Source organism: Echiichthys vipera, assembly GCF_963691815.1.
Source record: "Echiichthys vipera genome assembly, chromosome: 2".
Taxonomy (NCBI): Eukaryota; Metazoa; Chordata; class Actinopteri; order Perciformes; family Trachinidae; genus Echiichthys; species Echiichthys vipera.
In genome coordinates this window covers 18,718,069-18,744,981 of record NC_139827.1, presented here as the reverse complement: position 1 = coordinate 18,744,981, position 26,913 = coordinate 18,718,069, and the positions used below count along the sequence as shown (strand labels likewise).

At 39.3% G+C, this 26,913-nt stretch overlaps 1 protein-coding gene across 1 annotated transcript; it reads left to right on the top strand.

Annotated features, from left to right (window-relative positions):
* Positions 1–158: 158 nt before the first annotated feature.
* Positions 159–26,823, top strand: pds5a (PDS5 cohesin associated factor A). The gene is made up of 33 exons (XM_083934104.1): positions 159–242; positions 1,105–1,258; positions 8,719–8,922; positions 9,513–9,599; positions 9,717–9,814; positions 11,235–11,361; positions 12,053–12,133; positions 12,294–12,434; positions 12,962–13,077; positions 14,245–14,339; positions 14,446–14,591; positions 14,885–15,036; positions 15,710–15,823; positions 16,080–16,161; positions 16,258–16,306; positions 16,438–16,577; positions 17,074–17,189; positions 18,156–18,261; positions 18,441–18,601; positions 18,800–18,923; positions 19,081–19,239; positions 19,408–19,476; positions 19,659–19,795; positions 19,983–20,106; positions 20,612–20,816; positions 21,393–21,507; positions 21,683–21,815; positions 21,902–22,021; positions 22,311–22,373; positions 22,842–22,993; positions 23,073–23,160; positions 23,252–23,511; positions 25,788–26,823. Exons 2-33 carry the CDS (start codon positions 1,145–1,147, stop codon positions 25,789–25,791), a joined length of 3,882 nt encoding a protein of 1,293 aa, XP_083790230.1. The 5' UTR covers positions 159–242; positions 1,105–1,144; the 3' UTR covers positions 25,792–26,823.
* Positions 26,824–26,913: the final 90 nt, after the last annotated feature.

Here is a 26,913-nt window from a genome sequence, read left to right as displayed (position 1 = left end):
GACATGTAAATGAGATATTTAACAGAAAATACCATCCTGGGACAGAAAGTGATTTGAGTGTGTGAGCGGTTCGGTTGTGACTCCCGCCATGTACTGTGCTGCAGTGCCTCTGTGAGACCGAGGGGGGCGCTGTGCACTCAGCATTCACACAGACAGCACTGACTGAACGGACAGAGAGCTTTGTGCCGAAAACTAAACCCAACCTGTGTCAGACTAATGAATTAAAACGGCCCACTTGAGAGGTAAATACAAACGAGGAAACGCTTGGGAAATATGCTGCTGTTTAAGTCGTGGTTGTGTATTTGAAAATAGATCCATTTTGCATTTGTTAGTGTTAATAATTGTGTGGACAAGTTGCTGGTGAGAGAGAAGGCGACGGTAGCAGCAGCAGCCTTCTTCTTCGCATGTAAACTAGCGGCGGAGCGATGCGTTGAAGTTGAAAAAAGACAGTAACAAGTAAATTAGCTTGATTTTTAAACTTCGCAAAGTAGTTACATTTGTTGTAAAGAATTTGAACATGTCACGGGCATGGCTGTTTCAGACAGAGATGGTGGGATACTTCACTTCCTCTGTGGTTGTGTGTAGCTGCAGATGTGATGGGCACCTCAAGAGTTTGAGGCCTAAACTAGCAGTTAGCTCGCATTGCTAACGTGCATTAGCTGCTCGTTGCTAACGTTACTTCCTTCCCGCACAATGCTAACCCGCTAGCCAATGATGTTCGTATGACAGTAGACATACACCGGCTACCCTCGTGTTGTTTTAAAGTGTTTTTCTAACCGTTTAAAGGTTCAAATAGCTGCGAGGGGACCAGAATAGCAGTTGAGCTTGTTTCTCTTTGATACCATGTTTGATGAGAAATTCACGTAAAAATATGGAGCTGATGGGTGTTTTAGCATGCGAGCTAATAATATGCACAATGCTGCTTCAATGTTGGCTTTCTGTCTGAAAAGTTTTCTGGGTTATAATATCGTTAAATAAACAGGTACGGTGTTGTCAAGTTTAGTGGGTGGTATTAATGATTAGTAAATGAGAGCTATGCTTAAAACGAGGTTTTGGTAAGTAGGATAGCATGGCTGTGTTGAACTTTTGTTTTCTGACCCATAGAGGCCAGTAGAAGACCGTGTGGACCATTACATCAACAAGCATGGAGTTCCCGCAACAGCAGAAACCGGCGGGGGAAGGAAAGATCATATATCCTCCCGGAGTGAAGGAGATTACGGACAAAATCAGCAACGATGAGGTGGTCAAACGGTTGAAGGTATGTTGATGGAGTTTCCTGCTGTCAAGATACATTTTCACCCAGCCTCTACCTTTTTTATCAGTGTACTGCCCTGGCACAATGCCAAACCCCTCCTAACTTTGTAAACTACTATATATTAAGTCATAATAGGCCCTTCTGACTGTGAACAACATTTATGTTTTCACTGCTGGTGTACAATGTTGTTGGACTTTAGAGTGACATGATGCGGGAGATACTATAGTTCAGAAGTATTGATGTCTCCAGGGTTATCGTTAATTTTGTCCCCTTCAGAGTGGAAAAAATGGATGATCCCAAAATGTCAATACACGAAAAGCAACCATTACACACCTAAGCTATTTTTACTGCAAAAGAACAAAGTAAAAGAACATCTTTGTCCAAGCACAACTTTTTTTATATATATTTGCATACATTTATCATAATGTTGTGTATACCAGATTGTTTTTGATTACTTGGGGGTAGGAGAAACTAGTTGTTACCTTTTAGTTGTGACCTTTAAGTTTAATATGCAGGAGTTTTTCTTATCATTAATTTGGAGTCGAGTCCAATATTCACTCTCTATTCACTGCTTTTGGTCTCTACCAACTCCTAAAGGAAATATGTCTCTGGCTTTTGCTGCTAAATTTCACCAGCTAGACGCACAAATGGTGTTTGTCTGCCGTTGCTGTGCAGGTAATGTACAGTAGGTCTTTAGAGCTTTTTCACACAAAAACAATGCTGCCCACTGCGGCCAAAAACACTATGATAGCAGTAAGAGTTTACCAAAGTAGGGACAGCATTTCAAACATTTATTATGAAATTAGTGATTACTCTCACTTAAAAACAGACCTGTCCTTGATTAAAATGTTTCTTAATCGACTAACACTCATGATTTTGTCGACTAATAGGTTAGTTTATTTAATCGACAGATTTCTAAACCTGAGTTTCTCCACAAAGAATTAAAGCACTTTACATATCGTGTTTAATAAAGATGTGCTCATATGTATCTTGGAAATCAGACATTCGGCATGTTAAAAACAAAAAAAAAAGACTAATTCGTCAAAGAAATCTTAGTCAATTAAGACCAAAAAGACCAATTAGTTAACTTATCAACCTAGATGGGAAAGCTGTACTTATAACATGGGTGTTAAACCTTATCACACTGCATTCTCATCCTGATATGCACCCCTACTCATCCCGTACGTTTCAGTCCTTCAGTTTCAATGTTGGCGTCTTTGTTTATAGGGATCCTGTGACTCTTCTTAATTACATTAGATTGTTTACTACAGTAATACTGAAATGGTTTCCTGACATCCTAGAACTGTTTATAGAGTAACACTGTGACCATAAAGCATACAATCCTTGGCAAGCTGCACAAATCTGCTGAATGGCAGGTTGTTGACTGTCCAAGACAGATGTTTACAGATCCATTTAACCTCTGTTGTATACTGATGAGTTGGAAAGGCGGGCACTAATTGCATGTGCAATTAACCCAATGATGGAAGAGTTTTAATTTGTGTTGTAGTGCCAGCAAAGCTATTAGCCAGTGGGCAGTCTGTTTTTTAAGGGTGATGTCCCAGTTATTCAGTCACTTTAATCTGCAGTCAGCTACTATAAAAAGCAATTCTGTAGTTTGGTCTAATGCATGTTGTAGGTCAAAAGAAGTTCAACCCCATATATCACCAGGCTGGTCACACATTTATTTTAGACTTTTTTTAACTTTACAAATTAATACTCAATGTCTTTTATCTGAACATCACATACGTATTCATGAGAATATATGTCCTGGCCTTAATAAATAAATACACAACACTTGTTACTGTAGAATTTTAGGCTTAAGTTTAATACTGTGTCCCGAATGTCTTCACTGAGTTTAGTAGAATTTGTTCAACTTTAGGTTTGTCTGGGACACAGTGTTATATCTATGTCTATGCTTTTAGACATACTAGTAGTTGTATTCACTTTGTGTGCTTCAGGAATGTGTAGAAGTAGCTAAAAAGCTGAGTCTGTGTTAGCAAGTCATTCAAAAATAAATCAATGTAAAATAGGTATTTCATCTTGTGATACATTTTAATTGAACTCACAGAATATGTACAATAATACCTTTACTTGTTTTATTTATATGATAAGACCCCCTTATTGCACACAATAACAATGACTATGGATAGGTAATTGATACAACCCTACTTCAAAAAATCTGAACTATCCCTTTAACAGCAGTCATCAGAGCTCATATTGCTAGTGAAATAGGCCAAATAAGGGTGTTTATAGTTTTGAAAGGGCAGTAATAATAGCTAACTGAGCCTACCCAGTGGCAAAGTATTTTCACCAGCACAGACTGGTCATGTAGTCTTTGATCTATCAAAGAAAACACTTTGTACAAAAACAGAACAAAGGATGAGAGACACGACATCTGCTTAATCAAGGTGTGTTTTGTAGCAGTTAATGTTTCAAACCACATTAGAGGGACAACATTCCTTAAGCAGAAAGGATTAGTTAAACATTTTAGAAATGCCCTTGCTCTTGTTGAGCGTTAGATGAGAAGATCGACACCATCCTTATGTCTGTATGTAAATATGAAGCTACAGCCAGAAGCTGTTTGGAGTCTTGCCATCACCAAGAGGTAACTAGGCAACCAGCCGGCCAAGAAATAATGCCCTATAACCGCCTTCTAACCGCATCTTGTCATTTTCCCTTTTTTTTTGTATGATGAATGAATATATAATGAAACAACTTGTGTTAATTAATGAACTAGATGCCACCAGGCATATTTTGTAACCTTTTGATATAATCAGGCTAGCTGTTCACCTGTGATATTGATCTTCTCATCTAATTCTAATTCTAATATTAAGACTTGACATTTCAAATTATGTTAGGCTTTCACTGTACTCTATAGCGATTGCATGTAGCCTTTAACCAAACCAGGGGCCAGTTGCACCAACAGGCAGGGCTGTAAACTAACTTTTTGGCTTACCTGCCAAGGGGACTGGTAGATGAAAAAATCTACCGGCCAAGTAAATTATTTCCCCAGCCAAATAATTGCCTCTTTTTGTTGCATATACATCTGTTTCAGTACTTTTTAACAGTATTGTATGGCAATACATGCTTAGAAATACATTTTAATATTATTGATTGAATTTCAAAATATTGCAAATTGAAAACTTAAACACTGCAAAACTTTGACAAAGGACATACTCTGATGTGGCCGATTCGATCCAGCATGCATCTCTAATCGGAACTCCTCATCACTGTCTTCACCAGACACCGTCTTTTACACCATCCATATAGTCAGGCTGCCTGCTTCTAACTGAGCACTCGTGCCACTGCATTGTAGCTGTGCTCAGATCAAAGTCACTACACAAAACTTTTAAAGAGCATTGATGCGTACGCTAGGTTGCCTCTGAGTGGAACTATTTTCTACAGTGGTGATGCTGGGGGAGCTACTTCACTGCGACACACAACAAATCACCTGTTTAGCGCTAACGTTTGCTAGCATCATAATTTATCATTTTATAGCTACTTCAATGTTTTGTTTTATCATGCAGAATTTATTGCACAATAGGGCTGTAGCTGCCTCCATCTGCTGGCTAACAACGTTAAACCAACGTTAATTATTAATGTTAGCAAGGTTACATTGCAGGTTTATTGTTTACCACATAACGTTAACTCTATTTTATTATTTATTAAAACCATAAGATACTTGATAAGGACTGGCTGCTGAGACTTGAGACTTGACTTGGACTTGCAAAAGATGACTTGTTACCATCTCTGCTGTCCGGTTAGAGGCAGATATTGTGTAACTGATTCTTTCAGTTTTTATTAAGTCAATCCCAGTCAATGGAACATTTCAACAACAAATTAAGTATAACGTATCAAATCGTATTGTTGGCGGAATATCGTGATATGTATCGCATCGTGAGCTTAATATCATATATCGGTGTATCGCTATAGCCCTATTGCACGACATTTACCCGCCCTGTGGCATGTAGCCCACTAAAATTAAGTTGCCAGAGGAATATTTTAGGCGCATTTGGTGAGTGGCGACCGCTAGTTTACAGCCCTGCCAACAGGGCTTACAGCTGGTGTCCAGCTAAGGCGATACTAACTTGGCGTTCTAAGTCCGAGCTAATGGTTATATGCCATGGATGCATCATTTAGGCTTTAGCCTTCTTCTCTTTAAGACTGGGTGTACATCTTGTTCTATGTCAGGAGCCAGCATTAAGTCCAAATTTTGTTCATTTTATATATCAGCAGTCTGATAACGATGAACAAAACAGGAGCCACAAACTTTGAACAACAATCCTTTCCTTTTATGTTTGCAAGTTATATAGCTAAACTGCAAACATGAACACATGTCCTGCCCTTCACCTCAGCTTGTTGAACGAGTGACCAGACAAACCTTCACAAAAGTGCACTTCTAATGTCAGTTGTCAAGCTAGATGGCTAATTAATTAGCTGGTCGGCTGCAGTAACAGCATATGAACTAACTTGCTAATGCCTCTTCGGTCCATTCAGACGCTGTTCTGGTCCTTATTAGTTGTAAACTACACCGATGTATTTCAATGTCAGTAAAATTTACTTTCTTTTTCTTCGATTCTCCATAATAATGTTTCTACAAATTATTAATGATTAGCTAATTGTTAACCATGTATCGCCATAGTCACATGGGCATTCACATGAATGTGCATCATTCAGGGCATGGTTATGACGAGGCTTAAGTTTGGTTGGCACAACCAATGTAAAATCTGTTTGTTTGTTTGTATGTACGTTTTTGACTCCCTGGGAAATGAAATCGTTATCTGCTTACAGTTTATTACATGTTATCATGAGAACTGCCTGCAAGAATTACAGGGTTAAGTTGTGGCTCAATTTCAGTTTAGCATTAAGCAGATGTTTGCTTAGACGTTACATCAGCAGCCATTTGAAATCCTCTCATATTTTCACATCACGCTGAGCAATTTTTTTATTATTACTTATTTACTCTGTCCAAATAAACAACAATATATTGAAGGTGCAGAGACATGCACATACTTCACAGCTCAACAGGCCCACGCACTTAACTATGAGTAGAGAGCTTTCACCAGCTGGGTTGAGACTGTTTAAGCTCAGAACAGAGGAGAGTTGGAGTGAGCGAGCGAGTCTGTGTGTGTGTTTATGTAGGAGTGTGTGTAGTGGTCTGCTGGAGCTGTTGGCCCATCCCCCACCCTGCTGACTGCCTGGCTGTATAGTGAGCTCCACTGCTCTGCTTAATCTCTCTCTCTCTCTCTCTCATATCACTCATCTCTCATAGAGGAAGTGGTAGTTTAAGGCATGGTGCCATCCATAAGAACTGAGATGTTTCATAGAATCAGTGTGCAATCAACTCATTGAGAGAGAGAATCAGTGTTCATGTTTTACATCTTTAATAATATATTTAAGGTTATCTTTCCCGTCATTTTAACAATATTTGTTTGCTACGATGTAATCCAAATGGGCGAGGAGAAATTAGAAGACAAGCACTGGGGAAACGTGTCATTTACTATTTAACCTTTCCACTCTATCCGGGTAATGTGCTTCTTACCTTGCATTGTTAGTGTGTGTAAGTGTAAGAAAATCTCAAACTCGTCATTGAACTCAGTAACTCTTTAATGATAAAGGTTTGCATGTGCTCTGAAGCTCTACGTTGCTTTAGGCTTGTTTCACTCTTAGTTTTCATTGTCTGATCGTACATATATACTGATTGAGTGTCACTGCTCTCATCTATGTTTTCACATAAAACTGGATGCAGCTGTTTCCAGCAAACAAGCTCTGACAAGCCAAGTGACTTGTAACTGAGACGGATTATGAGGTGCTCTGGAAAATTTCTTAAGCTTCGCTACATGCCACTGTTTTCTATCCGTACCCAATGTCCTTGATGTTCTTTCCTCACTCTCAGTACATCACTATCATATATTTAAAAAAATGAATCCGGCGTTCCAATATGTCGCTCGATTCCCTCCATTGAAAGCTGCTTCCAAAGTGTTTCCCATTTCTATGTTTTTGAGTCTGTAGAGGTTGCACATGAGTCTTTGGCCCTTAAGCTGAGGGCTTCCTGTTGACTCCTTGCACATAAATAATTTACTGATGTGGCTGTTGGAGACTATTAATGGGCCTTAACGCCCCAAACATTAATTTTGAAGCTCAAAAATGGATGCATCAATTTGCAATAGTTTATTTAGTAATGATTTTTTGTATGGGGGAAAATCTTTTTGGGCCAGCAGTTGTCATTTGAAATGCAATAACTGCCGTGTCAACTATGCTAAATCACCTTTCAAGCTAGCACTAATTCAATTTTAATTATAGTGCCAAATCATAACAAAAGTTATCTCAGGACACTTTACAAACTAGGTAAAGACCACACTCTGACTTATTTATGATTAACATAGACTCAACAATTCCCCTGTAGAGTACGGCGGCAACCAAAATCTTGTACTAAGGTACTATATAAATAAAGTTAATTAGCTACACATAATGATAGCCACAGTTACCACCACTTCCAAGTCTGTTCTCAAATGCTACAACTTACTACTTTTCCAGGTATTTTTTCAAATTCATATCAACAGGAATTAGATCCACCACACAGCACTTATTTAAAAAGAAAGAATGGTACCTCACCTTTAGAACTGGTTTACCTGTTACTCCTAGTATTTCCTGAGATGACACACTCTGCTGTCCTTTTATTATTTTTTTTATTTATTATTATTTTTATTATTGTTTCATATGATCTAATCACAGACAGTTGCCTTTCTTCATTCATTGACTCACAGTGGAAAGATAGGTGAAACACTGGAATTGATATTACTTTGGCTTTTTCTTACCTGACATGGTTCCAATTGGCCCGGCAGTACAAGCCAAGTCTGTGCAATTAAAGGGGAAATCCTGCATACCATAAGATAGATTTGCTGTGTGTTCTTTTAACTGTCTTTTAAATTGTTTAATATTATTGTGTTTTTATGCCTCAGGGAATGCCACTCTAACTTCATAACATTGTTGTCTGACATTCAATGTAATGACTCAAAAGCTACTTGAACTTGATATATGAGATATACTTGTCCCAGTGAGAAATTTGCCTTGGACATTTAGTATTAAACCCACAGCAAAAAAGATCAGTAAAGACGACAACAAATACATTCATCCATCAATTGCACATGCCCATATACACTAGTAGAAGTGCACACAGTGCAATATATAGGCTTAACATGATCAATGACAAGAAGGACAACTACAGCCTACACATAAGACGCCATGGAAATTTAGCTGAAACTTTACAACCCTTTGGAACCCTAGTCTAGATTTCTCGATACAAAGCACTACAGGAAACCCTCAAACAAAAGATGTGATGCAGGCTATATTTTCTTAATACAGTACTGTCAAACGTTCAAATATTGCTTTACTCATTGTAATTGTGACCTGCCCAAGATGTTTCCTTTCTCAGCCTCCTCCCTTATCACTCTGTTTCACAGATGGTGGTTAAAACCTACATGGACATGGACCAAGACTCTGAAGAGGAGAAGCAACAGTATCTTGGCCTGGCGCTTCACCTCGCCTCAGATTTCTTCCTCAGGAACCCCAATAAAGATGTAAGGCTACTGGTGGCCTGCTGTCTGGCTGACATCTTCAGGATCTATGCTCCCGAGGCCCCCTACACCTCCCACGACAAACTCAAGGTTAGGAACTGACCCTTGACAATGATATAAAATCCTCTATTAAGTTCCTGTACATTATCCTCAAGGGGGATGGCTTTAAAAGCAGTCCAGTTGACTAACATGATCATGAGCAAACTAGAATAAAAAGCAACTGTATATTGCTACAGAATAATGCTAATAATAATCTGTGAAAGATCCCCGACTGCCTCCAAGTCATTAGTCTTCTATTCATTCAAGCTCATCTTTTGGCAATTTCGAAGAAAATATGTGTTTAAAACTCATCTCGTTGTTTTTCGGTGTGAACTCTCAACATTAAAATGTACATTAAGAGACATTGGTACGTTTCCAGCAAGATTACCACATCAATGGACTATCTAGCTCTAACAAGTGTTTCCTGCAAAACCACAGTGAACATCACTGTGAGAATTCAAACGTTACCTGAGGTGAGTGTAAGCTGACGTTGCAAACCATCGCGTTTAGCTCTCACTCAATTCTCAATTCTACTGCTCTGAGTGGTTTCCACTTGCCACGAAACTTGCGGACTCACTAAAACTGACATAAAAAGAATTACCTCAATCACATGCTAAAGTGTTTTCCTGTCTTGTCTCCAGGAAATCTTCCTGTTTATCACCAGACAGCTAAAGGGACTTGAAGACACAAAGAGCCCTCAGTTCAACAGATACTTCTACCTGTTGGAGGTAAAGTGCTTATGTGGTAGAAACCGCAAAGGACTAAACTTGTGTTGATTTTAGTTCAAGGGACAGTACAACAAACTGCCAATGAAGGAATAATGCGCGTTTTATGTGCTTCTCTAGAACCTGGCGTGGGTGAAGTCATACAACATTTGCTTTGAACTGGAGGACTGCAACGAGATCTTCATCCAGCTTTTCAAAAGTCTTTTCTCTGTCATCAAGTAAGGCCATTGTTATCTGCTGCTGTGTCCTTTTGTGTAAATCTTTTTGTGGTGTTTATATTATATTATAACATATTACTTTACATTGTTTTTGTCCCAGCCATTCTTAACATCCCCGTTTATCAGACCTTTTTCATATTCCAGCACAGTCCTACTGGTAGCCCTTGAATTGGTCACATTTTGCTCCCTTTTCAACACATTTCATTCACCTAGAAACCGGCAGACTGATAAATATGATCAAAGTGACAACCTCCGCTGAAAAATTAAGCATGGAAGTGCCAAAGATTGCAGTTCCTCGAATGGCCACTTGAGGCTGGCTCCAAAACAGAGCAAATCCCCTTAGACCCTCTTGTTAAAAAGCTTAACTTTACAGCAGAAATAAACATGTCAACAGCCTGGTATAAAGACCTGCTTTAGGTCTCTATAGCTGATTTTCTTGTTCATGACAACTGCAAAGGGGTGAATTTTAATATAACTCACCGGTTGGAATTATATTAAGGCTTTAAGTTCTGCATAATTAAAGGTATGGCCGCTTTGAGTAACAGGTTGGTGCTGTCACAGGTGGCTAGCATAGACTGTAGGCTTTATTCTCTTGACTCAGCCATTTCCATACATGCTCCACCTCTTGCTGTTTGGCACTGCAAAGAGGGCAATGGCCGTATCCAGCCGTATTGGGCTTCATTTTGGCTCTTCAGAAACCTATGGGTGAATTCACTACATCCATATTTCATACAGTTGAACTTTGAGATATGCCCATAACCACTAGGAGCCATTTTAACACTCAGTGTAGAGGGAGTAACAATAAGCAATCACTCTTTCAGTGCCTTTACATGCAGTTTAAAAACCTGATTATATTCGGGTTAAGGGCATACCCTGGTTTCTTAAACACCATGTAAACACTGTACCCCGGTTAAAATCGCGGTTAAAATACCCTGGTTAACAGACCTATATAACTCCTTTAGTTCCCCCAATTATTCACGCATGTAAACAGCGCTCCCTGATTATTATCAGGTTTCATGTTTGCGCATGCTCCCCACTCCGCGGCAGTGGCTTTTGACCCGGAAATAAAATAAACCTGGAAGCAACAATAATAGAGCGTTACCTTTAAACCAAGCGAGGACTTTGCAACGTCAAGTAACATTACTATCAAGAATACCCGTTTCGGTCGTAATTCTGTCCAAAGGTGAACCGGGAAAAAGCCGTATTCAGTCCAGCTGTATGTTGGCGGAGCGCCACCTACTGTACCGGAGGTCGAGTTACACCGTCATTTTCCCATTCAACCCATTCTCATGCATACGAGGGGAACTTTAATAGTCCGATCATTCCTTAGTCTGGGGTAAGGACATTTTCGGGTTACTGATATGGATGTAAACACACTGTTTGTTTTTGTATTTATTATTGTTTTTTTATTCCTCCACAGTAACAGCCATAACCAGAAGGTGCAGATGCATATGATAGACCTGATGAGCTCCATCATCATGGAGGGCGATGGAGTTACACAGGAGCTGTTGGATACAATTCTTATTAACCTCATCCCTGCACACAAGGTGGGACACAAACGTTCCGATACAGATACCAGTGTCAGAAATGCCTAAAATGCTGTTATCCATATCAGCGAGTATGCAAGTCTATGCACTGCTCGATACCATGTAATTTAGCCCGGGGAAAAAATCTACTTAAAAGAAATTTATACATGTTCCTTTTCCCTCATGTAAAAGAAAGTTTTATGGCATTCATTCTCTGTGTGTATTTGTTCATGTTAAGGGTTCAACCTGAGCCAAATGATAGAAATCATATCACATCCACACAGGGTTAGAAGAAAACAGCTGTTAAGAATACTAATAATATATATTTTTTAACGTACTGTTATCTGATCAGTACTCTGTATCAGCTGGGATGCAATGTTAAGTATCAGAATCAGTATTGGGAAGATAAAAATGGTATCAGAAAAAGAGTTACAGCAGCAAAGGGGATATTTTTAATAACAAGAAGAATCCGCAAAAAAGGCAGGATATAATAAATAGGAAAAACAGAAAAAAGCTAAATATTGAGTAGACTGACTGGTTTAATTCACAGTATTACTCAAGGAGATATTGCACAGTTTAGTATACAAGCCTCTCAACAAGGTCTCTCAACCCCTGTCAGCTGACATCATATTCGGCAAGCTTAAAGTTCTGCGTGTCAGTGTATGTTTGATGTTTAAACTAATTAATCAGTGTTTAACATTCCTTGGAACAGAATCTGAATAAGCAAGCGTACGATCTTGCCAAGACTCTGCTGAAGAGGACCGTCCAGACCATCGAGACGTGTATTGCAAACGTGAGTAGCAATCCTCACTTATTTATATTTAGTTTGCCACTTTTGTTATGGTTTTTCTCACTGTTGTCCTCAGACTCATACATAAAGTGCTGTCTGTATCTACAGTACATTTTGTTAAATGAAGCATTGATGTGAAACAATGTTCTTTTTCCTTCCTCAGTTCTTCAATCAGGTTTTAGTGATGGGCAAATCATCAGTCAGCGACCTATCAGAGCATGTCTTTGACCTCATCCAGGAACTTTTTGCCATCGACCCGATGCTGCTTACCTCTGTCATGCCACAGCTGGAATTCAAACTTAAGGTTAACACACACACACACACACACACACACACACACACACCCTTACAGAGAGGGTGAAGATATTGGTGTCTTATGTAACTAGACAATCATCACAATCAATTTTAAACCTATTCTGAAATTAATTATTTGAATATTTCTGCAGACAGTGTTGAATTGCATAAATTGGGTAAGACTGGAAAGCTGAGACTCTTTAGCATTCAATGACCTCAATTGTATTCATGTGTGATGATGTAAGTCCTCATACAGTTATTTCAATGTAGTGAGACCATTTTTTGAAACTTGAGCTCACTGTATAAAACTGTCCTCGAGACCTGACCTCTAGGATAACCACAGCCTCATTAAACTTTACAACCACAAGCCAGATACCTGTAACATTCAGAGGACAGATGGCTTTCTTAGGTATACTGACAGTAAGGGGGTCTCTGAGCAGTTTCCAGAACCAAAGTGCTCTCACAGTTTATTATTAGTTTCAAAAGTAAGTTTAGTACAAAAAGGGCAACTTTTGTGTTTTTGTTTTGTGTCTACAGAGCAATGATGGCGAGGAGCGTCTAGCTGTTGTGCGGTTGCTAGCTAAGTTGTTTGGGGCCAAAGACTCAGAGCTGGCATCACAGAACAGACCTCTGTGGCAGTGCTTCTTAGGACGGTGAGTTACGAGAACACTATGCACACATATGCACACACACAAAGAGATTTTTTAAGCTTTTGCAGTTCAATGAGTGATATAATTTATTTGTTGAGGAATTCTCAGTAGAAACTATACGTTGTAAAAAAAGGTTTTTGTGAATAGACTCCCTCGTTATAATTTTTTAAAGGTATAAAATCATGAAGTCAGAGGGAAATTTCCCCTGGTGGAGTCGTGAGGCTGATGGTTGTAAAGATCAGGAGACGGTTTGGCAAAGAAAAATGCGCACGGGAATCTGATCTGTACTCTTATCAGGTGGTTAAGGTGGGGCATTTCTGTACAGCGCTAGGGCTGACGATTATTCCATTGATTAATCGAGTAATCCGATATAAGAAAAAATTTGAGGGGAGAAAAAATAAAGATGTTGCCAAAAATAATTCGAATTTTGCGTTATTACTCACCATTACTAAAAGATATATGTATATATATATACTGGCTCTCTTCCTGTTTACCGTAACAACAAGCAACGCACATAACGCAACTGACACATTTACTCAAACAAAATTATAAACACGGATCAGGTAGGAAACGTTATGTTATGTTTAACATTGACATGAAAAAATAAACAAAAAAAGAGTCACCCGCAAAGACCGCTATGCATTCTCTTCCTGTTTTTAACATCTGCAGTCACTATGGCAACCGCACTCCTGAAACGGAAACAGCTCTATACAGCACTGAAATTAAAATCGATAGGGAAAGGTCTGTCGAAGCAAATAGCTGGAACGTTGTTGGTTTCTTGATTAGGAATAACCCTTTGAGATGTACCATCTCATCTTCTAGGGGGTCCCACACACAAAAATAACCCAATATAAGCAAAATTAGGCATAACATTTAACAAAAAGATAATTAAAGAAAACTAAATTTGCCAAAAACATCTAAAACAAATAATATATATCAATTGATAAGCCATACAAAATCAAGAGATCATACTCCATGAGCATGAAAATAGATCATTCATTCATAGGTTATAAAAAAGTAATATCAGTGATAGTGTTAACATTTAAATAAGTTGTCTGAATTGACAATTTTTTATTTTTTTTAAATGTCCCTGCCTTGCTCACTTTCTCTCTCAGAGAATGATGCATAATCCAGTTGATTTCTTTGTGTTTACATGATGTTTTTCTGCAGGTTCAATGACATCCATGTTCCAGTCAGGCTAGAGTGTGTAAAGTTTGCCAGCCACTGCCTCATGAACCACCCAGACCTGGCCAGAGACCTGACGGGTGAGTTAGTGTCTTCTTCACTCTCCTCTCCCCTCTTAATTCATTCATGTATTTCACATTATGCCAAAAAATGTGGTTACATGCTTTTCTCCTTATTATCAATCAGAGTATTTGAAGGTGCGTTCCCATGACCCAGAGGAAGCCATCCGTCACGATGTCATTGTCACCATCATCAACGCCGGGAAGAAAGACCTCAACTTGGTCAATGACCAGCTGTTGGGCTTCGTACGAGAGAGGACCTTAGACAAGAGGGTGAGACAAATATGAACTCGCATGCGGTGCATCGGTACTGCAGATGTTATTATGCAAATGTAGCAAATGAGTCAAATGGCCTTTTGGGTACTCGTAGCATCTGGATGTATTGATTTGGTTTTCAAATTTGTGATCTTCAGGTCATTCATTCAAATTGTTATCGCAACTTTAACATTGTGTACGTTCAGTGAGTTGATTCATACGTCAATAAATGTAAATTGGCTGTCCTCATTCTAATTAAAATCTTTCCTTCTTAATCTTTTTTTCTTCCCTACTCTACCCTCCCCCTATAGTGGCGTGTGCGTAAAGAGGCCATGATGGGTCTTGCTCAGCTTTTTAAGAAATACTGTCTACACCATGAGGCTGGGAAAGAGTCTGCCCTGAAGATCAGCTGGATCAAAGACAAACTGCTGCACATCTACTATCAGAACAGCATTGACGACAAGTGAGCATATACATGGATGTATGAATAGATTAAAGCCACTGTACTTGACATTCAGATCATTTAATATAGCAGCAAATTACTATTCATACTACTATTCATTAGAAAACTATTTTCTAATGAAAGCTATAGTGGAGTAATGGCGTGTGTGTTGTAATCTGAGTTTCTCTGTTTGCTGTGATAGACGGTCCGGCCATGTGTGCATGTGTCTGTGAAAAAACGTTTGGGTTTCATAGTGAGGTTACATTAGGAAACAAAATGGTTCTTTTGAATGGGTTATGTGAGTACAGAGCTCTGTCAGTGTATAAATGATTTCTGTAAGGCTATTCAATTACAAATTCAATCTCAAAGAGCAGCAAAATGTAGTGTATGGGCAGACAGGAGGCAGAGGCGCCGCAGCCAGAAGCTCCCTGGCTAGCTGGCAACCTGCAGATTTTGGTTGATATTTCTCTGGCAAGAAAACATACCAATAATCTTTTGTGAAGACTAACCTGTTTTACATATATGATATAAAATTACCTGATGTCTGGGCCGCTAGGAGGCTGCTTGTGGGCTGGATGAGACCACTAGTTAAATAGGATCACGGCATTAAAGTTTATAAGTACAGTCAATTTTTGTGGTTTCTGTTCTCTCTGTGTTCACACAATTCACAGAAACCCTCCCCTCCTTTCTCCAGGTTATTAGTAGAGAAGATCTTTGCTCAGTACATGGTCCCGCACAGTCTTGACACAGAGGAGAAGATGAAGTGTCTATACTACCTGTATGCCTGCCTGGACACAAACGCTGTCAAGTCAGTAAACCTGTAATATTGTCTCTTTTCAGCAAAAACACATTTTTCGGATTGTACACTGTCTAAATACTGACCTGTATGTTTGTTATAAACACAGTGCTTTAGAAAAACAACAACTACACAATGAAAAGCAAACCTGAATCTTCAAACAACACACTAACAGTTAAACATGTACCTTTCACAAGGACAGTTTATTGATCGTTCTGTTTTTTTTGTCACCTCTCACCTGTTTCTGCTCTCTCTTCTTTGCTTTCAGGGCCCTGAATGAGATGTGGAAGTGTCAGAACATGCTCAGAGGCCTCGTCAAAGAGCTGCTTGATCTCCACAAGCTGCCAGTGGTGTGTTGACACACACATAAATATACAAGGATAACTATGTCGTCCATGTCTTAGATGTAAAGCATTTGACATATTTCTCTCCCTTTCCCCTGGTAGTCTGAGCCCAATAACACAGCCATGTTTGGGAAGCTGATGAGTATTGCCAGTAAGTTGTTGGAAACCTCACAAACATGTACAGTACACTTTCAATCCACACACTTGTTTCTTCTCAGTGGTAAAGATCCATTCCACTTAATGTAGCTGAGCTTGTATTTTAACTTTTCTTTATGTTCACAGAGAATCTGCCAGATGCTGGAAAGGCCCAGGACTTCATGAAGAGGTTCAACCAGGTTCTGGGTGAAGATGAGAAGCTCAGAGTCCAGCTGGAGATGCTCATCAGCCCAACCTGCTCCTGCAAACAGGCTGAGATCTGTGTGGTGAGAAGAACACTCATCCATTTAGTACACACACATACACTCTCACTCGCAGACAGGCTTCCAGGCTGATTTGCTCTCAGCTCAGAGCTGTGAGCATGTTTTTGAGCCTCTATTTACACTCACAGTCACAGATCACTCACGGTAGCTTTGAATCCCTGGGGACTGTTGTTCAGTGTCATGTTTTAGACAAAGAACGGCATTTTGGTTATTACTGAAAAATATTCCTTTTAATTTTATTTCAAGGTGCAGTTATTAAGAAAATAAATGTATTATATTATAGAGTTTTGGTTAATGAAAAATTAAGCTGTAATATTAAAGTAACCCTTAAAGAAGGTTGTCCAAGACTTAGTGATACAAACACTAACCTTTATGTGACATAAATGCATATATATATATATATATATATATATATATATATATATATATATATATATATATATATAGCACAGATTCATGAATGCTGGTGTTAACAGTGTACTGTTTGTACTGTGTGCAGAGGGAGATCACTCGGAAGTTGACGTTCCCCAAACAGCCCACCAACCCATTCCTTGAGATGGTTAAGTTCCTGCTGGAGCGTATTGCCCCCGTCCACATCGACTCTGAGGCCATCAGGTCAGAAAAATGCCTGACACTTTCAACACACAAAGTGTTTTTTTATTCTTTAAGTTTCACAACAGACCAAACATATTAGAACACAGTCATGTTTTAATAATACCAATAAAATGGATTAGAGTACATTTTGATTCAAATTGGAAGAGGATTATAAATCCTTTTCTGTGATACACAAAAACGACAGGCCAGCCCTCCCTATCTTCAGTGACAGGGAGCTTCATGTACTCCCTGCCTCTCTGTGTCATTGTGTAACACCATTAACAGGCTTTTCTCATTCACTGAGACACCTAGTGGTGGTGACGTGTACCTTCAGGCCTTAGATAGGGAACGATTTTAACCCTTTCTGCTTTATGGAAAAACACCATGAGAGAGGAATCACACATACCAAATGACTTCTAGTGCATAGGTTAGGCAGTGCAACAATTTCTGTTATGTTTAATACTTAAGACATCCACAAGTGCTTCACTTCGGCAATTACCTTATAATTGATTGGTTGATGGATTTTTATTATTATGTGGTGCATAAATAATATGTCCAGCCCAAGCAGGCTTAAAAGACACCATTATTTAAAAAAAAAAAAAAGAAGAAGAAAGAATCCAGTAACAACATAAATTACAAATAATACTAAACAAATAAACCAAACGTTTTTTCCAAGCTTTAGAAACAAAAATAGCCAACGTATAAGAATTTAAATGAAATTCAAAACTTTGCATTCTGTCATCCTCAGCGCACCAAAATAGTTCTGGATTCTAAACAGTTTTTGATTGAACATATTATATGTAATTATAATGAATTAATTAATATTATTATATCATATTCTCTACTACTCCATGTTAAGGACAATACAGAAGAAAATGTGGTTCATCTCAACTTCACTTAATTCAGATAATTCACACAACCTGTTGTCCTCCTGGATGTAGATTATTTTGACAAATGGATTGTAATAGCCTATTTGTTTTCTTTTAGTGCTCTGGTGAAGCTGCTGAACAAGTCCATTGAAGGCACAGCTGACGATGATGAGGAGGGCGTTACCCCTGATACAGCCATCCGCTCTGGCTTAGAACTACTCAAGGTACATAACATGGCCAAGCACACTGTGATTAATGGAAGCCAATGTCCAAAATGTATGACTGTGTGATTTGTAGCAAAATCCGGTTACTTTATGGCTTTATGGTTTTATGGCTAGATTGTGCTTTTTTCCAACAAATTATTTTTCAAAGTAAATCATTTCGGATCTTTCACTCCTGCTAGGTTCTGTCGTTCACCCACCCCTTAGCGTTCCACTCAGCAGAAACTTACGAGTCTCTGCTCCAGTGTTTGAAGATGGAAGATGAAAAAGTGGCCGAGGCAGCCATTCAGATCTTCAGAAACACAGGGCAGAAGATTGAGACAGAGCTACAACAGATAAGATCGTAAGAGAGACATGACATGATACTTATAAGTACAAATGATATGTTCATTCAATGGACGTTCTATTGGACATTAGTCTGTTGATTAATGCTTCTACAGACCAAGGGTCCACACTTTTGGCATTTGCCATACTGCTCCACATCTGGTTTGAATTTGGTCTGTGTAAATCTTCCTAATGTTTGTTCCTATGTGTCCATCAGGACTTTGATTCCTGTCCTGCATCAGAAAGCCAAGCGGGGAACACCTCACCAGGCCAAGCAGGCCGTCCATTGTATCCACGCCATCTTTAACAACAAGGAAGTGCAGCTGGCACAGATATTTGAGGTAGGGTACCACCTCGTAACTTACTGATTTAAATATACGACACGCACATTGTACATAATTCGCTTGTCTCCGGTTTTTCTGTCTTGTATGTCATCTTTTCTTGAACTGACATTTCTTTGTTGGGATGCACTCACACAGTTTATCCCTTCACTCCCAGCCTCTGTCCCGTAGTCTGAATGCCGATGTCCCGGAGCAGCTCATTACTCCCCTCGTGTCCCTGGGCCATATTTCCATGCTGGCCCCAGATCAGTTTGCTTCACCAATGAAGTCCATCGTGGCTAACTTCATCGTCAAGGATTTGCTCATGAACGACAGGGTACGTGGAGATCCAACTGTGTACTGAAACTGTTGCACACATAATTGCACACTTTTTAAAAATATTTTTTTGACACCTGCTTTATAAATTACAACTTTCAGCTAATAATCAACAAAAGAGTATGAATGTGACTCCAATGTGACTGTGATTTACCATTTATGTCTCCAGTCAGTGGGAAACAAGAATGGGAAGCTGTGGACCACTGATGAGGAAGTTTCACCTGAGGTCCTAGCTAAGGTAAGAGGCCAACACATCTGTTGTATTTATTTCACTTCTAGTGCAAATTAAATTTCCATTTTGACTTCAGACATGCACATCCATCATCTTGTGTTGACGACAACAATTTGTTTTTTGTTAGATGATATGTTTTAAAGTTTCAGGGACCTCACTTTGTCCAAATATTCACACTTTTCATCCAGGTTCAGGCAATCAAGCTGCTAGTGCGCTGGTTACTAGGAATGAAAAATAACCAATCCAAGTCAGCGAACTCCACCCTGCGTCTGCTGTCAGCCATGCTGGTCAGTGAGGGAGACCTCACAGAGCAGAAGAAGATCAGGTAACTCAGGGTTTGAATGTCACAGGAGATCTGATAGAGGGTCAAGATGTAGTGAGGGCAAATGATTTAGGGGTACAGTTGGAGGGGAAAATTGCCAGTTATAAATTGTTTGTTTTTTTTAAATGATCCTTATCCTATTCTTAAAGTTATCCTTCTTCCCCTTTTTCTTATTTCTTCCTCCTCATAGTAAGTCAGACATGTCTCGTCTGAGGCTGGCCGCAGGTGGAGCCATTATGAAGCTGGCCCAGGAGCCCTGTTACCATGACATCATCACACCTGAACAGTTTCAGCTCTGCGGCCTCGTTATCAATGTCAGTCTCACCTTTACATCACTTTTTATAGGCCTTTTTGAAAGAAGTAATTTTGACCTGTCACGGTAGGAGAAGCACAAGTGTAAATGTGAATCAAATCGGTGATGGCTATTTAGCTGCTACGCCCTTGTGTTGTGCATAGGTGACTTTAAAATATCCTACAGTACGATGCCCAGTGTAATAAATTACTATTACTGAAATACAGATTTGAAATGATGCTACTGGTCATAATTTAAGTTTAAAGCTTTTCTGTAATCCTCCTTTTTCATTTGACTTTTTTACAGTCAGAAGGCAGTCATTATTGGCATTAGTAACACCTGTACTTTTCCTACTTTGACAAGTCAAAATTTCCGCTATGAAAAAGGCCTCTTATAATATGCACAATGTCATGCCCATTAGTAAATTCAGTCACAATGTACTATATGAATATAAGAAAACATTCTCATTAATAATCTTCTACACTCTGTTGTATGGTTGATTTAAGAGTGTTCTTTCCTACGTACAGGACGAGTGCTACCAGGTTCGTCAAATCTTTGCTCAGAAGTTGCACGTGGCTCTTGTCAAACTGATGCTGCCCCTTGAGTACCTCGCCGTCTTCGCCCTGTGTGCCAAGGACCCAGTGAAGGAGCGCCGCGCCCACGCCCGACAGTGCCTCCTCAAAAACATCTCCGTCCGCAGAGAGTACATCAAACAAAACCCACTCGCTCAGGGTGGGTGTTCAACCTATTGATGTTTTCATGTTGAAACTTTTGGTGCTCCAAAATTAACTGCTGTTTTTGATTTTGGTGAATATAGTTCTTTAAATGTGTTCTTTATTGAACAGCATTTTAGACAATGAAAGATCACATAAGCCAAGTTTTCATCCAATTCTGCAGAAATTTTGAACCAATTTCCACAAAATCTGCAAAGAGAATAACCTCATTAATGCCCGTTTCCATCCACTACCGTTATATATATATAGATGACAACAGTATGTGGTGCGGACAGCAGGGAAACCTCAAACGAACGTGAACAATGTTGAAAATGTGAAACAAGTAGTGCATTAAGTTTTTGACTGGGAACATTCACATTGCATTAACTGTGGGATATAGGGCATGCCTGGGCAGAGGTCTTTACTCTGAAAATCTGATCTGTTTGTAATTATGCGCTAAACATGATCAGCCAAGTGCAAATTATTGATTGTTTCGCGAAATATCCATTTTTATTTTACTTGCTAATTGTGTACAAAAACAACTGGCTTGAAAGACACTTAAAGGCATTAAAATTAGTTTTCTCTATTCCCACAGAAAAACTTGTCTCGCTCCTTCCCGAGTATGTTGTTCCCTATATGATCCACCTGTTGGCCCATGACCCAGACTTCACAAAACCACAGGAATATGAACAGCTCAAAGACATCAAAGAGTGAGTGTTGATGTACTATATTTTGGTTTTGAGTCACAAAATATCTCTTAATCTGATGAAACAGCTGAGACATTTTATACTCTTGACTTATAACGCTAATAAGATACAAGTTGTGATGACTGACGCTGTAACAGGTTATTGTGTTTATTGTTTTTAATGTACTTTATGCATGTAGGTGCCTGTGGTTTATGCTGGAAGTGCTGATGACCAAGAATGAGAACAACAGTCATGCCTTTCTAAGGAAGATGGTAGAGAACATTAAACAGACCAAGGATGCACAGTGTCCTGAGGATACAAAGTCCAACGAGGTACACAAACACAAGCAAACGACAACAAACAAGGGACGAGCCACCTATTATCATAACAATCCTAACAGTGTGTCTCTTGTTTACAGAAGCTGTATATTGTCTGTGATGTCGCTCTCTTCGTTATTGCCAACAAGAGCACTGCATGTCACCTGGACTCTCCGAAAGACCCTGTCCTACCCTCCAAGTTCTTCCTCATACAGGACAAGGCAATACATGCACACACTTACTCGCACGCAAGCATGTAGTTTAGGTATTAATGCTTCTGGGATTGGAAAATCAATTCAAAACGGACACGTATCAGAGATCTGAAACATGGATTCAATCTTTTCCTCTCCTCGGAGATGGGACATTTCAAAACCTTCTTTAAAATGACTCACACCCACTCAGTGGTATAGTAGATGAATATGGGCACACTTGATTTAAGACAAAATCATGACCTTTGTGGTTTAGCAGTTTGTGCTAATCAAAGTTTTCTTTTGTCATTTATTTCAACAGGACTTCAAAAATGATAAAGAATATCTGTCGACGGAGATGAGACAAGTGCTGCTCACTGGAAAGGTAAATGCAAAACATTTGATGCTGTAAATAGGAGCACCACTCAATGTTGCTCCTATTTCCTGAGCAATCCACATTATAGGTAGTAATGCTTATCTCTGTAATGAGTAGAGTATAATTTAAAAAGGGCGGCAGGGCAGAATACAAGAGGTTGTGAACACTTTTTGGGGTTAATTGTTTAGCTGAGAAGGGAAAAAAGATTTGTCATTTTATTGTGAGTAAACATCTGTATATAAATATTTGTATTCTCAGTATGCGAGTATGATTCTTGGATTATTAGCCCTTATCAAATTACTTTAAAGAACAAAAGGACAAGATCTACACATAGTAGCAAAGGTGAGCAGAGGATAATTGAGTAATAAATAGAAGCCATATTGCTGATTATTTTTACACACAACTTAATCATCTGGGGTCTAAACTATCAAATGCTTACCAGCCTAATAAAATTAACCCCACCCTTTCTCTTTATAGCCTAAACCAGCTCCAGTGTTGGGAGCTGTGAACAAGCCTCTGACCGTACCAGGGAGGAGGATTTTAAACAAGACCAACGTAGCCTCAGACACAGCCAGTAACACCAGCACCAACTCTTCCCCACTGAGCTCCTCGACCGTCAATAAGAACAGGTATACAGGTAGACACACACTCGCACATACACATTATCAACGATAAAGCTTCCTTCAATTTTTTGAATGTGTCTTATAGTAACAGCAATGCTGCCACTGAGTCATCAGAGAGCCAAGCGCAGGAAAACAACGAGAACCCAGTCATCAAGAATGACGAGGGGAAGAAGGTAAGCTCAGAGAGGACAATCGGACGTCAGCAGGAACACCGCATGCTGCAGCACATTATCTTGACCGAGCTTTCCGAACTGTCTCTCTCAGGAGGAGCCGAGTCAGAATGCGACCCCTGACACTGAGACAGAAGCGTCGCCCGTCAAACGACGAGGTCGCCCACCTAAAACAGCTGCTGCTCCTGCGGCGGCTGAAAAAGAGGCAGCAGCGGCACCAACAGGAGGTGGAGCTGGCAGAGGCAGGAAGAGAGCAGCTGACTCCAACCCATCGACAGAGTCAATCAACATGAAGATGTCAAAACAGCAGCTGCAGAATGACGAAGGGACGAAGAGACAGATCGACTTGCAGAGGTGAGAGAGGAGTTGAGGAAAGAGGAAAGGTGCAGCAGAAAGTAACTTGAGATGGAAATTAGTAGCTTATTGTAGTTTTGGCAGATAAATGATTAAACAAGAAAAGGCTGCGCTGCTTTTAACATCATCTCCCCAGTCTATCTGTTTCAACTAGGGCCGGAGGAAATGGTCAAAATCTTGTATCCCGATAATTTCATATCTCTATAACGATATATATTAAGATATAGCATGTTCTCATGGTAATTCAATAACTAGTCTATATGATATATCACATATATTTTTGTTCACTCCTATGAAAATGAAATACCTAACAAATTAAAAATTAGAGCACTTTCTCATTTTATTAAGAACTTAACTTTAGTGCAAAATATAAACACAATCATTTACATCAGATTTTCAGAAAATTATGAGTCTGTATGTGCTTATTATTAATTAAGATGACGTTATTTTGTAATCACGATATCATTCATCAATGTTATTTCATCACAATACGATTCCATTGAAAGGCGATACATAATCATATGGAATCACCCAGCCCTAGTTTCACAGATAGCTAACCCAAATCCTTAGATTGTACAGAAATCGCACCATCCTTCCAATGTAAACTCTTTCCTTTTGTCTCTATGTAAGCAGAGAGAATGAAAAAGTGAGAAAGTTGGCGTCTGGAGAGGAGAAAGGGAGAGCATTAGGGACAGTCGCCCTCCTCCTGGGCAGCGAGGGGGACACTGAGATGGAGCTGGAGTCCAGCCCGGAGGGAGTTGTTTGTGGCAGGAAGGACAGAGAAAGACCTCTCCTCGCACAAGGGCAGAGCAGCTGTGCAGCCTGGTCCAACACGTATAACCAGGGAGATACCAAGTCTACAAGGAAGGGAGTTCCTTCTGGCAGGCAGGGAGAGCCCAATAGTGGGCTGGCAGTGAGTTGGTTTTGTCCAGGATCTAAACACAGTGTTTCCTGCTACAGGTCAAAATATAACTGTCTGGGTCTTAAGTCTCTTCTATCTTAGTCAACAAATTTTTCTGTTTAAGAAACATTTGGACAAAGTGGAGCTGGAGCCAGGAGATGATTAGCCGAGTTTAGCATTAAGACTGGACACAGATATCCTGGCTCTAGCTCTCACTAATTAACATACTATTTATTTTTGTATTTAACCCACAAATTTAAAAATGAACTATTTGTTACACGCTGTAACTGTTCCCTGATGAATAATAGGTATAGCACTGATTGCCAGACATAATCAGTAAACGTTGGTTGGAGTGTACGCCTGGCAAATTCACGGTGATGAAAAGTAACTCCAGGAAGTTCACCATTCATGGCTGTTGTTTGTATTTGTATTGGACTCCTTGCAGAACTTGGTATTTCACCCGGGGGTGGTGCCTTCGTGTCCTGTGTCACACAGAGTTTACCTGGTGCATGTTCTTGTCAGTTTGCATTGGGCCGTCTTGTCTCTTTTTGGATAAGCTAGCAAAACCGTCACCTAAAAAGTTGTTAATTAACCTTATCTACCCCGAGAATGAACGTCCATGAAACCTCATGCCTGATCGTAACTTCAAACAGGGATGATATTTAATTATTTTGTTTTCATGGATTTACAAAGATACTCTTTGCTCCAAGTAGCCACTGTACCCAAGACTAGGGATGGGAATCGATGCGATTTTGATTCCCTTACTGATAACTGAACAAAGATTCAAATTATAGTAGAATATGAATCGTATATGCCTTCATACTTGACATTCATTAAATAAACAGAACTCATATTGTAAGCGTGCATTGCTCAGTCTAGTTTTCCGAGCTTTAGAAGGGAAACTACTTTGATGAAAATGAGAAGTTGACTGATAGCAAATGAAAATAATTTAGTTCTGCCTTCTTACTTTACGTTCGTCACTTATAAGTGGTACGAACGTACGGGGGAGACGGGTACGGGTCTCACTGAAACGTGTACTGCTACGTCCTGCAAAGCCACGCCCATCTGGTTGAAATACTAATAATAGTATACATACTGATACGTTTTAGGGAGTCCTGAGTTTGTTCAGTCAACACACACAGAGGATATCACCGTAATTATTGTACGTTTGAATGTTGTTTAGCTCTTTAGCCACGCAGCTGTTAAATTTCTCCTTTTGGTTTTAGTTTCAACGGACGTCTGCAACAGTTGACTACTTTTAAGGAAATCCTCTATGTTTTAAGAAACATCTTATTGTGCAAGCAACCAGCCACAGATAATTACATAAGTGAGCATGGAGTTCAGTGACACTGAGTCAGACTTTGTTCTCTTTCAGGTAAAGAGGAAACCAGTGAAGGTGAAATCAAGACTGTAGAGAACGGGCCTGGCTTTTCCTCACACCTCCCCAACCCTACGTACACGCTCCTCTGACTCTAAAGCTTTCCTGGACACATTATGGACCTTTCTTAAAACACACATGTACACACAACACATACAAATGCAGACACAAACCACTGACATCCTAGAAGGTTTAAAATACCTTATAGTTATATATGTAGGTCTTACTCAAAAAACATGTTATTTTTTTCCTTTGTGTTTGTTGCTCTTTGCTTCTTTTGTGGAGCCATTTTTAAGAAAAAAAAACAGGATGGACATTTTACAAACATTTTAATCTGGTTATGATTGTTGCTTATTAAATTCCCTGGGAAAAATCCTACCGTATGTCTCCTGACCTCTTCCTCCTTGTCTCCGTTGCACATTATCTTTACTTTGAGCTCACCAGTTTTACTCTGTTGTATTTTGTAAATGCCAATGTGCAACTTTGTAGTGAAACTTTTTGAATATCCAAGACAGTTAGAAATTGCAGCAAATGGCTGAAATATGGGAACGTCGTAGCATAAGATTTGTGCATTTTAAAAGATGTACCGACACCAAAATTTTATAAACTTTGGTACGTTTAGGTTTCTATGTATGTTGAGGTGCTTTAGCTTGTTTATAGCGTCACAAGGTCCAGTAGAAACTATGTGGCCTCTTTACTGCCACCTGTAATGCTTTTAAAGGCCTTTTAATTGATTTCCAGTGTGTAATTGGACAAATTTAAGCATTCAAATATTTCTTGATACTTTGCTCAAAGCTCATCCCCTGGACTGGTCAGGGGCTCTGAAATTGAGCTGGGTTTGAATTACCGTTTTGATTTTTTACTGGAGAAGTATGAAACAATACTTCACTTTGGAATGCATAAATGATATATTACTATACAAGTATGTGTTCAGGTTTTTGTTCATCTTTTACAATTAAATATTTTTTGTACTTTTGTTGGTTATTTCGCTGGGTAAAGCCTGCTTTTTAAGCATTGAGTGATTGGAAAATTGTGCGGGTTGTGTTGATGACTTAATTTTGATGTAGTTAAAGAATGCCTATTCTCATGATCATATTTAATTTTTTTTCCAGAAAATAAATGC

What these genes read in the sequence shown, in the direction of transcription:
- pds5a (XM_083934104.1), top strand. Translation starts at nt 1,145, where the DNA reads ATGGAGTTCCCGCAACAGCAGAAACCGGCGGGGGAAGGAAAGATCATA. An exon ending in GAAGCTGATGAGTATTGCCA is followed by an intron (nt 16,307 to 16,437) that starts GTAAGTTGTTGG and finishes TTATGTTCACAG; the next exon opens with AGAATCTGCCAGATGCTGGA. An exon ending in ATCGACTCTGAGGCCATCAG is followed by an intron (nt 17,190 to 18,155) that starts GTCAGAAAAATG and finishes GTTTTCTTTTAG; the next exon opens with TGCTCTGGTGAAGCTGCTGA.